Genomic DNA, 15352 nt, shown 5'->3' on the forward strand with positions numbered 1-15352 from the left:
TTAAAGTTGAAAACTCTTGAGTCCTTAGGCTATCATCTTTGCCTACCACCTTTTAGCCTGAATTGCTGGTTGCTGCCCTTTTGCTAATCTGGCTACTCCCACATGGGCTTGTTAGAAAAGCAGCCACCAATTGGGGACAGGACTTGCTGTTCTGGAAGAAGTAGGTACTGACCTCTTCGGTTTCATCCTCCCTATCCTCTTGAAGAACCATGTCCAGGATGTTGCCTTTGATCTTGAAGTCTCGTGAGGTACTGAGCTTCATGTACTGCATCAAGTTCACCTGTGACAAGACAGGCTTGTAAGCAAAGGAGTTTCTTAACTCAGGTCCTTTTGGGTCAGCATTAAACACTTCTAGTATGTACCTGACAAACCTTTCAGTTCCAATAGTAGGCATATACTCACCTGACCTGCTTTCCCATGTTTCCTACATGATCTGGATTCAGGTCACCAGATCAGAAATGGCAAAGAAATGATCAGATTGTAGGTCACCTTTTGCTCTCTGTAACTGTCTTCCCTTGGTTTGCCAGGCCCTTCAGCAGTAAATGGAAATGCTAATATTTTTACCTTGGACTTTTTAGATAGCTGGATAAGAAATTTTTCATACTGTTCAATGGCAAAAATGAGATTGGGGATTGGCTTGGTTTCTCGAAGAACTTTGGCCTAAGGGCAGAAAGAACACAGAATTTAAATTTCAAGTTCAATTGCTGTTTGTTTTTTGAGACCAAGTCTCACCATGTAGTCCTGGCTGGCCCCTAACTCACAGTGATCTATCTGCTTTTGCCTCCCCAAGTGCTGGGATTAAAGGTGTGCCCAAACTAAATTCAATTGTTTTTACTTTTAGACAGGGTCTCCTTGTAGCCTCAGCTGGCCTGGAACTCACTATGTAGACTAGGCTGGCCTCAATCTCAAGAGATTCACCTGCTTTTTCCTCTAGAGAACTGGATAAAGGTGTGTGCCACCACGTCTGGCTAGTTCAGTTTGAAATTTTTATGTAGAGTTGTCATTAGCAGAACTATACATGCTAATTTATCTTCCAACCAAATACAGTTTTATTTACATATCAATAATCTAAAATTTGTGGGGCTGGAGAGATGGCTCAGTGGTTAAGAGCACTTTATAGAGGACGGGGGTTCCATTCCCAGCACCCACATAGCAGCTATGAACTGTCCTTAACTCCAGTTCCAGGGGAATGCAATGCCCTCTTCTGACCTTTGTGGCACTGCACAACATGGGTGCGCTCACATACATGTAGGCAATACACATACACATAAAAATAAAGTATATTAAAAAATAAAAAGGTTTGGCAGTTTAATCTCAAAGGATCCAACTGCCACCAGATTACGCAGCAGCTTTCCATTAAGAATTTTTAAATAATGGGACTTGGAGAGATGGCTCAGCAGTTAAGAGTACTGGTTGCCCTTGCTGAGGACCCAGGTTTGGTTCCCAGCACCTACATGGCAGCTTACAACCATGGGTAACACTAGTTCCAGGGGATCCAACACCCTCTTCTGGCTTCTGTGGGCATTGCACACATGGGTACATTTATATACATGCAGGACACCCATACACATAACAATAAAATTCATAAGTATCATCACGCTAATATTTCCTAAGCTTACCTAGTGTACTAGATCAGCTGAGGGCACAACTATCTGCAGAAATTTAGTTGCCTTTCCAACTGGGTGTTTTATTTCTTTTTTTTTTTTTTGAAATAGGGTCATGCTATGTACCCTGGCTGGCCTTGAACTCACAGAGATCCACCTGCTACCTCTGCCTCCAGACTGCTGGGATTAAAGGTGTGTTACCACCATTCCCAGCCTTCCAGTTTACATTCTTAAAACAAGGAGCCCACTGGCACATGAATTTGCATTGCTGGGATCTAGTATCTCTTTCCTCAATTTGAATTGTAAATTGTAGATCCTTCCAAATGGTTAGAAAGGTATGTTTATTTTTCAAACCCATAAATGAAGATAGCACATGCTTTTTTTTTTTCTTGAGGCAACATTTTACTGTGTAGCTCATGGCTTTCCTACTCTTCATCCTCCCAAATTCTGGAATTATAGGCGTACCTTCTTCCCTCCCTTTTAAAAACTAAAAATATGATCTTAGGAAAACTCTCTAGCTGAACATTCAGAATATCTGCCCAGTATTTTCCAGTATAGTATGTACTATAACATATTTAACTGGTCTCTGGATCTTTGTTATTTCCCTTTAATAAACAGTGTTGTGAGGATCAACTTGTACTTAGGCCTTCACAAATTCTATATCCTAAAAGAGGGATTGTTACATCCGTATTTCCTAAAATATAGTAGCTTTTGCCCCTTTCCCACACTCACCAATTCTTTTTTTTTTTGGTCTTTTTGAGACAGGGTCTCCCTGTAGCCCCAGCTGTCCTGGAACTCACTATGTAGACCAGGCTGGCCTTGAACTCACAAAGATCTGCCTGCCTCTGCCTCCCAAGTGCTGGGATTAAAGGCGTGTGCCACCACGCCAGGCTTATACACACTCACCAATTCTTATAGCTCCTTTAGGGAATAACCTTTTACACTCCTACTTTTCTTAAAAATAATCTTAATGTCCAGCAACAACTGATCATCAACTGGAACTTGAGGAAGTTACTTACCATGGTTGGGCCAACAGTAGCTTTCTCCTTTTCCTTCTCTGTGGACTTTGGGTTGTTACTCCTCTTATTCTAAAGAAATAGAAACATTCTCTCAAGATTTTTCTGTAGCCAGCAAGCTATTGACAATTTACCTAAGTAATTAAAACAGACCATGGTTATAGGTCTGGAATGAACAGGATTGAATTCCAGAACTTTATAACCCTCAAACGTCTGTCTCTCATTGGAAGGCATACACTCTACTGCTTTTGGAGATATATGGAATTTGAGGGCAGGAGAACCATTATTCTAGGCCAGCCAAGGGACTGATTGGTGAGGTACATACAGCTAAAATAGTTCAAATGGAGACTGTCAAGGTAGTAGGAACAGGAATTTTCTGCTGAGCAGCCAACTAACTAAAAGAGGCCATGCTGGGGCCTGCAGTCACCCTCTGAAGCAATCACCAGATGTATCTCATGTGGAATGTAGGTACCATGCTTGAGGAGTGTGTAAAATGTTATAAGGAGACTTCCCTGAGTTGTAGATTATTAGGTAAAAAGAGCTCCTGGAGAGAAAAGAATGAGAAGAATACTAACAAGGCAAAAGACAGAAACTTAAGCAAGGAGAGATGGAAAAACCACCCATGTGTGCAGAATATCAAACAAGACGCTTTCATCTCAAAGGGAAAAGTTCCATGCTCCAAAGCAAGAGAATAAAAATAGCAACCAGAAAATTCAGATAAACTATGAGTGAAGCCATGTGATGCAGGCAGGTGATCCTCATGCCATGTTTTGGGAAAAGTAAAACTAAATTCTGGAGAGCTGGTATGACAAGGTCTGTTTTTGGCCCTGGAAGGTTAGGGTAGAGGGTGAGGCCCCATTAGGGGAAGGAGAGGAAGAAATGCAGCCACAGATTTCACTTGACCATGTGGGAAGTAAGCCATCTTTCTGGATGTTTGTGTCCAAGGTATGGCACCCTGTTGAGACGGACTGTCCACTGCCCATTCCTAGTGACTAAAACTTAAGAGCCAGGAAAACCCAAACAATAACAAGACAAAAATTAGAGCCAGAAATATCCTCGGATGTGCACAGTTCTGAGAAAAATGCTAAGGGTTTTGGAGCACTGGTTTTCACTGCTTACCATCAAGGTCAAAGGCAGTGTGAGAAAGGGGACTCAAAGAGGTCAGCTCTGAAAGATGTGGCAAATGCAACTTCTATTTCTACAAAAGAGCTCCAGTTAATGGAACCATGAGCTCTTGCTCAGGATCACTAGGTACATCTCACAGAGACAAAAACATTTGGGCTGAATGTATAGCTCAGTGGAAGAGCACCTGTTCAGTGTGCACAAGGCCCTGGATTTGATTCCTACCACTACTTTAAAAAAAAGAATAGAAAATTGCCTGCAAGCTAGCTGATTTGCCAGTAAAGCACTAAGATAAGTATCAACAGGGAAAGGGGAAGTCCCCAGGGCATACATGAAATGGGTCCTCGTATAATTTTAGGAAAAATAACTACCAATATAGTTCCTAGGCAACAAGTAGCACATGGTTCTAGAGCAGGGGTTGACATATGTGATGTGCCCAGTCTATTACCTGTTGAATAAAACTTCAAGGGAACATAAACCACATACGCTTATGTACTCCATGTTTTTATGTTACAACAAAAGAGCTGAGAGGGACAATAGACTATATGTACTATATAGCCCATAAAGCCTAAAACATTTACTATTTGGCCCTTTACAGAATATTTGCTGGCCCCTGTTGTAGAAACAAACTAGCTGGAGTACTCTTAGGTCTGGCTTTAATTAGTTGTCTGTTCTTGGCCATTCAGTTAACCTCCCAAATACAGAGTGAGGATGAAAGCTGACATAAGGGCTCACTAAATAGTAGCTGGTCTAATAAAGGACTTGGATTATAACAAAGATGGTAAATAAGGCCTTACAGCAGTGTTTCCAAGTTATACTCTAGAGCATTATTCTGCCCAGTAATAAGGTCACTTAAAAGTTTTTGATTGGACTGGGCATGGTGGCACACGCCTTTAATCCCAGCACTAGGGAGGCAAAATCAGGTGGCTATACATTCAGCCCAAATGTTTTTGTCTCTGTGAGATGTACCTAGTGATCCTGAGCAAGAGCTCATGGTTCCATTAACTGGAGCTCTTTTGTAGAAATAGAAGTTGCATTTGCCACATCTTTCAGAGCTGACCTCTTTGAGTCCCCTTTCTCACACTGCCTTCGACCTTGATGGTAAGCAGTGAAAACCAGCCTGGTCTACAGAGTGAGTTCCAGGACAGCTGGGGCTACAGGGAGACCTTCTCTCAAAAAGACCCCCCCAAAAGAAGTTTTTGAGTTTTTAAGACAGGGCCCCACTATTCAGCCCTAGCTGGCCTATAACTTGCTATGTAGACCATGCTAGCTTCAAACTCAGGGATCAGCCTACCCCTGCCTCCCAGTTTGAATAGGTTTGAAAAGAACTATTAGATACCGCTGGAAGTTTCAGAACCTTTAATATGCTAATGGACAACAGGAATCTTAAGATCAGTAACATGATATGACTATTCCTCCCGGGATCCTCTTGTGGAGACAAAATGTTTTGAGTTTCTGTAGTACACTTTGTGAAATCTGTATGGCCACAATATGCATCATTTAGAACGATAGAGAAGCTGGATTTGTTAGCATGCCTGTAATCCCAGCAGCGAGCTGAGGAAGATCTCAAGTTGGAGGCCAGCCTATACTACATAGGGAGTCTCAAAAACTGAAAAGATGGGAACTCAAAACCACAATTTAGGAGTGGAGGAATATATCCTATGGAAAACATTTCAAAGAATGGTACTCACATAAAAATTAAAATTTCTCCAAGCTCTGAGAACCTACAGATTAGAAAAGTGATCTGGGAAAATGACCAAACAAACCCATATCCCTCCTCCTCATGGTGTTGCTGATTGTACACATGGTGTGCTGCACTTGACCTCAGCCTTCTCCATGCTTCACATTCTGAAGGATGCCTAATACATGCACTTTCAGGTATCCAAAAATGAGTAAAAGCATCCTTGCTCCTTTTGTACTCCAAACACAAGCATATCAAATGCTTGTTTTCTCTGAGAGTGGTTTCTTTGGTATGGCAAGATCTCCTGCTGCTGCAGCACATGATGGCACACACCTTTAAAGACTGCTGGATCTAGGTCAGCCTGGTCTACATAGCCAGTTCCAGGCCAGTTGGGGTTATAGGAAACCCAGTCTCAAAAAACAAAAATTTCCTCCTAAAAGCTCACAAGTCTTGGCTTGATCACATGGGCACCTCTAGCTCATGAGCATAGAAGGAAGAAACTCTATATACACTCAGCTCAGGTGACTAAGCAGCCTCAAGGCACATAAGTCCTTTCTTGAATACTACTTTGGTACTGCCTCTGAATCACTTACCTGTATATAGGAAATGAAAGAATAACACATGGGCGTCAGATGAGAACCAGACAGCTTTACCTGTGGCAAAGGAGAAGGAAATGAACCTAACTAGCAATAAAATGTTTCCCCCATTGGGCCTTCTTATCTTCCAAGTCTCTACTTAAATGTCTGTGACTTCAGAGAGGCTTTGACTATACTAGCTGAAGTTACCTCCTGTGCTGGATAGCTTTAGTGTCAACTTGACACACCTGGGTTGAGGGAGCCTCAATTGGGGAATTGCCTCCATTGGACTGGCCTGGGGCCATGTCTGTGGGGCATCTTGATTCTTGAGAGATATGAGAGGGCCCAGCCCACTGTGGGTGGTACCACCCCTGGGCAGGTGGGCCTGTGTTGCATAAGAAAGCAGGCTGAGCAGAGGCCAGGGGAGCAAGCCAGTAAGCAGTGTTCCTCCATGGTCTGTGCTCCAGCTCCTGCTTCCAGGTTCTTGCCCTGAGTTCCTACCTTGGGCTCCCTGATGAACTGTGACCTGGGAGATGTAAGACAAACCCTTTCCTCCCCAAGTTGGTAGTGGTCGGTGTTTTGTCACTGTAATGGAGAAACAAACTAGTCCACCCAATATCAGGAAAGCTATTCTCAACTTACCAGCTTTTCCACAGTTTTTGGAATGCCTCTGGAGCTCTGACACACCTGGAGACACTAAACAAAGGATGCCCACATTTAGCAATGAGCCTATGGAATATGGTAAAAGTCCTAAAATTGCTCTGACTGTAGAAGAAAAGGAAAATTCATACAGAAGCCAAGACACAAAGCTTCCCTTTCCTTCTCCAGAGCACCTAAGTTTCCAAGATAATACCCAGTGGGTTTGCTTTTGGTGTGCTGATTGCTTTAAAAATTTGATTTGCTCGTTGCTTCAGACTGAGAGTTCTTGCATCTAGGAAACAAATTATCCTTTTAAATGTTAGTGAAGAGAACAGGCTCTTGGTGTTTCCACCATAGTAACTTAATGGCTACAATACATAGCTGGAGGTATACATTGTAGTGCACCCACTGTTGAGACAGTCTGCATCTTTCCTGGGTTGTCTGTGACTAAGCATTTCACCTACATCACTTATACAATCTAAACTACTTCCTGTCATCTTCTGAATTTATTGAAGACAAGAAAATTGCAAAAGCAAGGAAAGAGTTTTTGCTTTTTTGAGATAGGGTCTCCTTGTAGCCTCACTGAGATCTCATAGAGATCTTCCTGCCTCTGCTGCCCCTTGAGTGCTGGGATTAAAGGCATGTACCACCACCCCAGGTAAAACTCACATATCTGACAAAGGCTGTAAGGATGGTATATATTTTGCACAGGCCCTTTAATAAAGTATCCACACAGCTGCCCGATGGCAGGGCTGTCTGCACCAGTTCATGGAAGAATGTAACCAAAGTTCCCAGTTGCATGATAATGGCTTTCTCAATGAGAAGATTTGGTGGAACTTCTTGAGAAGCATCATCTTCTGAAGAGAAATGAAATTGGTGCATTTCAGACTTGTTTTCTAGTAGAAAAAAAGAACAAAAACAAACTAACCTGGGAAATTTAGTTTAAGAGCTCCACGTTTATGCAATAGTTCAAATTTAGATTTTGATTGACTTTGCTGCCATCATAAACTCTACCTGGAGTCATTTTACCTGACAGGGTTTCTAGGTTTGTTTGACTCCTGAGCTTGGTGATTAACCAGTCCACTTCTTCCAAGACCTTCTCAGCCTGACTCAGAACAAGTAACTGTGAAAAGAAAAAAAAACGCCTGGCATGGTTTACTACACACAGCTGCTGGGATAATAACAATCATGTAGGCCTAAGGACATAAGCCAATATAATGGACTCTTCAGATGGAGCAAGATGGAAAGAATGGCAAGGCTGTTTTCCATGGATTATGATCAACACTTACACAGACAGTGGGGGCAGCCATTCTCAAATTCACCATTGCAAAGTGGTTTGTTTTCTCTATCTCTACATCCTGGAAAGGGAAAAAAGTAAGACCTAATAGCAGTAAGGCCATTCCCCAAACCTTCATCCCCACACAGGATGCCGTACTGAAGGCTTGCTAAAGTACCTGGTCTATGTCTCCCAGCTGCCCATGTATATCCTGGGACAAGTCACGAAGCAAGGTGACAGGACTCTTATATAAAACATGCAGGCTGAAGAACAGGTTCATCAAGCTCTTGCAAAATGGGGCATCCTCTAGGAATAGGAAAGAAAGAAAGTTTGATACAATTATTGTTATGAAGCTTTTTCATATTGACCATTCTAATGAATGGAGAATCCCTTTTCTAAATAGTATTTGGTGATAGTGATTCTGTACAAAGCCTTCAGAACATGCAGCACAAAACTTACCTAGGCTGTTTTCTTTGCAAATCTTAGATGTCCAGGATAACATCTGCACAAACTAAACAAGAGGCCAGTTATTGAAGAAATAGGTTAAAAATACATATATCAGAACAGAAGAATCCTAGACTTTTCCTAGTTTAAGCAAATAACCTGCCAAAATATGTGCCTAAACTAAAGTGGTAATGTAAGAACAGCACAAAAGCCACAAATTATGAGAAGTAGTGACTTTTTTTTCACAGTACATGATTCTCATTAAGTACCAAAAGTACTTTGGTCAAATTCTTACTCGGAGCTTCCTCTGCTGCTACCATGGTGATCTGGGACTAAATCTTATATCCCCAAACTTCAGACATCTTTAAGGGCAGTGGGCTAGCAGAAAGGTATGGGAGAAGATCCTGGCCATAACAACACAGAAGAAGGGGGAAGGAGGAAGACGTAAAAGATCAAAAAAACAGACAAATTTTGAGTCAAGCATACTTGAGGAATCTGAAACAAGACTGCAGACACACAGCACTGAGATGCAGTGACATTTAAGTGTAGATGATTAAGGATTCAGTTTTGATTTGCTGGAGGGGAAAGGGATAAATTATGAAACTAACTAAAGCTCTTTATGAACTGATATTAAAAGATCTCCAAGCCACTATGTCAAATGAAATAAGCAAGATATAGACACAAGCTATTGTGTTAAGAATGGCAGGTTCAGAATGAGAATCTACATTCATATTGGCTTCCACAGGAAAAACTCTTGAAAGACACAGATAAAATTAACAGTGCTTATTTAAGAAGAACATATAGAGGAGCTGGAAAGATGGCTCGGCAGTTAAGAACATGGACCCAGAGGACCCAGGTTCGATTCCAGTACCCACATGGTGGCTAACAACCATCTGTAACTCCAGTTCCAGGGGAATCTGACACCCTCTTCTGATGTCTGCATGCACTGCATAACACAGATGCACTTACACACATGCAGGCAATACACTCGTACACACAAAAAAAGACATACTCTGAAGTTAAAAGGGAAGGACTAGTGGGGAAAAGCAGGTAAAATATTTTTCATCTATCAATCCTACCAAACTCAATTCATTTGCCCTCAACTCCCTTACCACACAATTCTTTCTTTTTTTCTATGGCAAAAGTAACAGTATGAATGAAGCTGAAAATGGGGCTGAATTATAGCAGGGATGGAGTAGAAAGAGAGCTTCTTTCAGGCTAACCTGGAACTAGGACATTAGGAAAATCAGGGCTGCCCTCCAATGCTCTAATACCCTAATATCCACAGGTTAATCTCTCAAAAGAGTAGCAGTTCCCAAGGCAAGGGCCCACATGAGGAGCCTTGGACCCTAGGGCTTTAACAGGACAGGGCAGAGATGTGGCTCTGACTCCCAGGGATACCCTTTACCATCATACAAGGATATTACTCCTGAATGGAACAGACCCATCAAACATGGACCTTCTCTCATTCCTTTGTGTGTGTGAATGCCCATGTGGATGGGCAATCTGAGTATTGTATGTGTATCTACACATAGATACAAACAATCCATCTCTGCAGTTACTTCTGCTTTGGGATTATGGTCACACTTCTTATCATTTGTTAAATTCTCTTCAAACGTGGTATTAGTTTTTTTGATGGGAAATTCAATTGCTGAATGTCAACTACCTTCATGATTAAAGCTCTTTCATCTTGGAAAAGGAGAAAACATCAAGAAACATTAAGACTGGGAAAGAACATCATGTTAAGAAGGCTATAGGCACCAAAGATAAACCTGTTTGTTTTCTATAGTATTTACAGTTTACCCTTGACCCTGGCCAAACAAAAACAGTATGTTCTTGCCCTCATATGGTTGTATATATTGTGGTAGAAATGCTATATAGGAAAAGACACATCCTGTAGTTCTTTTATGAACTTAGGTACATAGTTAGATTATTTTAAATAAGGCAGAATTCAAGAGGATATTTAGGTATATACTTTTGTTCTTTGAGATAAGGTTTCATGTAGTCCAGGCTGGCCTCAAAATTGAGGATGACTTTGAATTTCTGATCTTCCTGCCTCTACCTTCTGAGTGCTAAGATTACAAGCATGTACTCCCATACCTGATTTATACGGTGCTGGGGAATCAACCTACGACTTTGTATAGGCTAGACATGCTGTACGTTTGAGACAGGATCTCACTATGTAGCCCTGGTTAGCCATGAACTTGCTACGTAGACCAGCCTGGTCATGAACTCACAAAGATCTGTCTGCCTCTGCCTCCTGAGTGCTGAAGTTAAAGGCACCTGCCACCACTCCAGGCCTCTTTTTCAAGAGACACCTAGAAATAGACTTATGACACACTAACTTTGTCTTCTGAGGGATGCCAAATGGGACTGAATTAAGTATTATTACCTGAGGAGAAGTGGGCTCCAGCAGCTTGGACAAGTTGGTGAGAACAGTGACAAGCAGGAGGGCTTCTTTACTGTTAAAATCATCCTCTTCACTGCTAAGCAAATTCAACAAGGACCTCTGAGAAAGGAAAAATGTGCACATAGCATGAGCAGACATGTTTATATCAAGAGAGGAGAGACAGCTAGCCAGAAATTCTCATGACTGGGACAGAAAGATCTCAAGGCTTTGAAAGTCCAAGAGGTTAAAATCTGAAAATAAACCTAGACTGAACAGTAGTTTCCTGTTTTCAGCTATAAACCAGTGAAGTCTCTTGAAACTTAAGGACTGTTTCTCTTCCCATTCCCTGCCAAATATACATTAGGAATAAACTGCACACAATTTCTGGTTGCTCTCATCTGCCAGGAGCTTATCCACTGGCCTCAGGGTTAGACCATACCCCAAATTCAGCACTCCTGGCACTTGCCCTGTCAACTGAAATACTCTGGATTTGATTATTCATTTGTCAGTCTTCCCTACTATACTATAAGCTCCCAACAGAGAGCTTATAAGTCCTCCAGCAACAATTTCTAGAATACAGTAGGAATATTATAAAATATTTGTTAAAGAAATCATTATAATGCACAATCTCGATATTTTTACAACTACTAGTTAGAAAACAAAAAACCTACATTTCTTGAGGGGGTCCTGGCTGCCTCTTTATGTTACTTTAAACAATGATTCTTGATTCAATGAGTTTTGTAAGTTGGAATAGCTAAATATACATAAATATATTATCTTCATTCTAAGAGCTCTGACCTTGTCTAACTAGTTGGCCTTTTCCAAGGACCCTTAGATTTTAGCACAGCAGTTCCCTAAGGCTTCCTACCTGAAATTGTCGGATCTGGAATGCAGCTCTTTGAGTGACACTGACACCTGCATCTTCTCCCTCTTCTGTATCTGTGACATCTGGAAATGGAAAGAATTCTATCTTCTTTCAAACTTTTTTTTTTTTTTTGAGAAAGGGTCACAGTAAAATAACCCAAGCCAGCCTGGAACTTCCTATGTAGCCCAGACTGACCTTGAACCCTGCAATCCTTCTGTCTCTGTTTCCTGAATGCTGGGATTACAGGCCTTTTTTTTTTTTTTTTCTTTCTTCCCCCTTTTGGTAGTGGGGATTGATCCTAGGTCCCTGCACATGCTAGTCAAGCACTCTACCACTAAGCTGTATACCCAGCTCTCTTTTTATTTTTTAAGAAGGTCTAAGTTGGGGGTTGGAGACATGGCTCAGCAGTTAAGAGCACTGCTCTTCCAGAGGACACGGGTTCGATTCTCAGCACCCACATGGCAGCTAACAACCATCTGTAACTCCAATTCCAGGAGTCCGATACCCTCTTCTGACCCCCATGGGTGCACTTACACACATGCAGGCAACAAACTCATACACATTAAAAAAATAATAATAAAAAAGAAGGTCTAAATTGCCCAGACTAGCCTTGAACTCACTTTGTAGCCTAAGCTGGCCTTGAATTTGTGATTTGATTGCTTTAGCTGCCTAAATACCTGGGATTATAGGCCCACACCATCAGGTCTTTTTTTTTTTTTTAAGTTAAAAAGTAATTAAAGCCCAGGCATGGTGTTGCATGCCTTTAATCCGAGAATTTGGGAGGCAGAGGCAAGTGGGTTCAAGGCCAACTTGGTCCTCACTGGTTCAAGGCCAGACCAGTGAGGACTATATAGTGTGATCATCTCAAACAACAACAACAACAACTTTTGTTTTCATATGGCCTCACTTTGTAACATTTTCTACCCTGGAAACTCCTAGGTAGACAAATTTAGCTTCAAACTGGTGGCACTCTTCCTTTCTCTCCCAAGTGCTTGGTTTATAGGTATGTACCACCACACCCAACTTTTTTGGAGACTTTTAATATCTCAAATTTTATATATTTAACTTATTGAGGCGGAGTCTCATAGCCCCAGTACTATGATTCCAGTCTGGCCTCAAACTTGTAATCCTTCTGCCTCATAGTCTTCCTAATACTGGAATTACATGTCTGAGCCACCCACCATGCCTGGCGATGGCTAAAATTTTAGAAAGTCAAAAGGTCTAGAGACTGATTTAAATGTATTCTAAATTTCAATTTCTTAATACTGTATTCCATTTTCCAATCACTATTTCTGATCAAACACAATATAGTAAGTGCCAATCGTCAATCTACTAGATGTCACTCCTTAGCAGCATTTGAACTGTTTTCAGGTGTCCTCTGGTGGGTAAACTAATAAAATCAAGGGGTTCGGTCAAGCAATTTGACATTGAAATGCCTACCCAGAGCCCTGAGAAACTGCTGAATCTTAGGCTGATAGAACTGCTGCACGGCGCTGAGTATCTTCTGCAAACCCTCCAAGCACAGCAGTGAGATGCTCTTTCCTTTCTCTTTCTTTCCTGACTCTTCCACAGGAGTGGGAATTGAAGTGTATCTCCATAGCAAGACCCTAAAGTGGGGAAAAGTGGTTTTGTTTTTAAAGACAGGCTCATGAAGGTCAATTTATATATAGTAAACTTTATGTTATATAACTTATTTATAATTTATAATTTATTTAATTCTGTGAATTAAAAAAAATTATGCAGGGGGCTGGAGAGGTGGCTCAAAGGTTTGAGTACTAGCTGCTCTTGCAGAGGACCTGCTTTCAATTCCTAGCACTCACATGGCAGCTAACAACCATCTGTAACTTCATTTCCTGGAAAATTGGATGCCTTCTTCTGACCTCTGCTGGTGCTGTACAAAAGAGGTGCACTTACATACATGTAGGTAATACACTCACACACAAAAAATAAAAATAATATATTTTTTAAAACTTACACAGATGTGAAATCTTTCTCACAATTTAGGTATTTCTGTAATTCCCTGATAGTTGATTCTCTCTTCCTTCATTTCCCAGCAACTACTGATCTCATTTCTATCCCCACAGTTTTATAAAATATATGAAAATGGTATAACGCAGTATATAACTCTAGAGCCTGATTTTTATAATCTAGCATATGCTTTTCAGATTTGTCTATCTTGTTGCATATATTAGTTGTTTCCTTTTTGTTTCATTACTCAGGTTGGTCATTGAATGGTCATTCATTACAGAGTCTCATTACCCAGGTTGGTCTTGAACTTTCTGTGTATAGCTAAAAATGAACTTGAACTTCGATCCTCCTGGTGCTAGGATTATAGGCATGTGTCACCAAGCCTGGTTTTATGCACTGCTAGAGATTGAACCCAGGATCTCTTACATGCCAGACAAGCACTATATTCTCCGAGCTATATTCCCAGCCCCGATCCATTTTTATACTCGAACAGTATTCTGTTGTGCAAATGTACCACAGCCTGTCCATTCACGAGTTTTTTCATCCATCTGTTGATGGCCATTTTAGTTCTGGATTTTTCTATTATATATAAAACTGCTATGACCTTTTGTGCACTAGCCTTTATGTGAATAGTTGTTTTCAATTATTTTAAAAGTGGCATGAGCAGATCATATGGTAGTTGTATATTTAGCTTTTTAAGAAATGTGTATGACATATACAGGTGCTCTGCCCACAAGTTCAGGTATGCAGGCTAGAGGGTAGACCTTGGATATCTTCCTCTACCACTCCTCACCTTATTTTTTGAAACAGTCTCTAACTGAATCTGGAGCTTACCTTTTTAGCTAGACTGGCTGGCCAGTAAATCCTGGACTCCACTTGTCTTCCCTGCCCCCCAACAGGCACTGGGGTCACAGATGCACCTGCCATTGTGCTCAGTTTTTACATGGGTACTAAGGAACTCAGGTTCTCATGCTAGTACAGAAAGCTCTTGATGCCCTGAACTATCTCCCCAAATTTGCTTTCTATTCTGACTCTTTCCATTCACTTAATCACGTGGAAGCAGCTTCAAGTTTGCAATCTTACCCAGCAGCAAATGAACAAATTCCTTGAAAACTCAACCAAGAAGAAATAGGTAACCTGAGCAACTATATTTCAACTAAATTGAATTTGTGGTTCAAATTTTCCTTAAACTCCCAACCAAACATTTATAGTACCAATTCCGTGTAAATTCTTCTAGAAAATAGGATAGAAGAGAACTCATTGATATGACCAGCATTACCCTGAAAAACTGAGGGAAGAAATTAAAACAAAACTATGCACAGATCAATTTCCCTTATGAATATAGGTGCAAAAACATAGTTGCAAAAATTTCTAACTAAGTCCAAAAATTTATGAGAAACATAATATAATTAAGTGGGATTTTTTTCTCCAGGTTTGCTCATAATTTATAAACCAGTCAGTGTAATTTACCTATCAAGAGACCATGGGATAAAGCCATATGGATCATTTCAGTAGGTATATAAAATAAGAATTCAACATAAATTCATGATAAATATTCCTCAGTAAAACAGGAATAATAAAGTATAGGAGAATTTCAGTTTGAGGAAGGCAGTCTACAAAAGCATACAGTTAACATCATACATGATGATGAGATATTGAATATTTTTCCAATTTTTCTGTTAGAAGGTCCTAGCCAGTGAAATAAAGTAGCAAAAAGAAACAAAAAGCATCCAGACTTGGAAGGAAAAAAAAAAAAAAACTTTATTCATAGAC

General features: G+C 40.7%; 1 protein-coding gene across 3 annotated transcripts in view; it reads right to left on the reverse strand.

Moving 5' to 3' along the window:
- Positions 1-15352, reverse strand: part of Fanci (FA complementation group I) — a 101933-nt gene that overhangs the window by 976 nt on the left and 85605 nt on the right. Inside the window, exons 25-37 of one of the 3 annotated variants that reach the window (XM_008852825.2) lie at positions 13052-13218; positions 11615-11694; positions 10750-10866; positions 8373-8424; positions 8092-8219; positions 7927-7995; positions 7667-7760; positions 7307-7494; positions 6641-6694; positions 6017-6076; positions 2624-2692; positions 565-660; positions 173-280 (exon numbers count right to left, since the gene is read on the reverse strand). In XM_008852825.2, coding sequence (XP_008851047.1) covers positions 173-280; positions 565-660; positions 2624-2692; positions 6017-6076; positions 6641-6694; positions 7307-7494; positions 7667-7760; positions 7927-7995; positions 8092-8219; positions 8373-8424; positions 10750-10866; positions 11615-11694; positions 13052-13218 — 1282 coding nt within the window. Of the gene's footprint in view, positions 1-172; positions 281-564; positions 661-2623; positions 2693-6016; positions 6077-6640; positions 6695-7306; positions 7561-7666; positions 7761-7926; positions 7996-8091; positions 8220-8372; positions 8425-10749; positions 10867-11614; positions 11695-13051; positions 13219-15352 lie in introns of all 3 variants that reach the window. The other 2 variants (XM_029555966.1, XM_029555965.1) reach the window with 2 other exon arrangements.

This window comes from Nannospalax galili, unplaced genomic scaffold (genome assembly GCF_000622305.1).
Source record: "Nannospalax galili isolate Female #2095 unplaced genomic scaffold, S.galili_v1.0 scaffold185, whole genome shotgun sequence".
In the NCBI taxonomy this organism is placed as follows: domain Eukaryota; kingdom Metazoa; phylum Chordata; class Mammalia; order Rodentia; family Spalacidae; genus Nannospalax; species Nannospalax galili.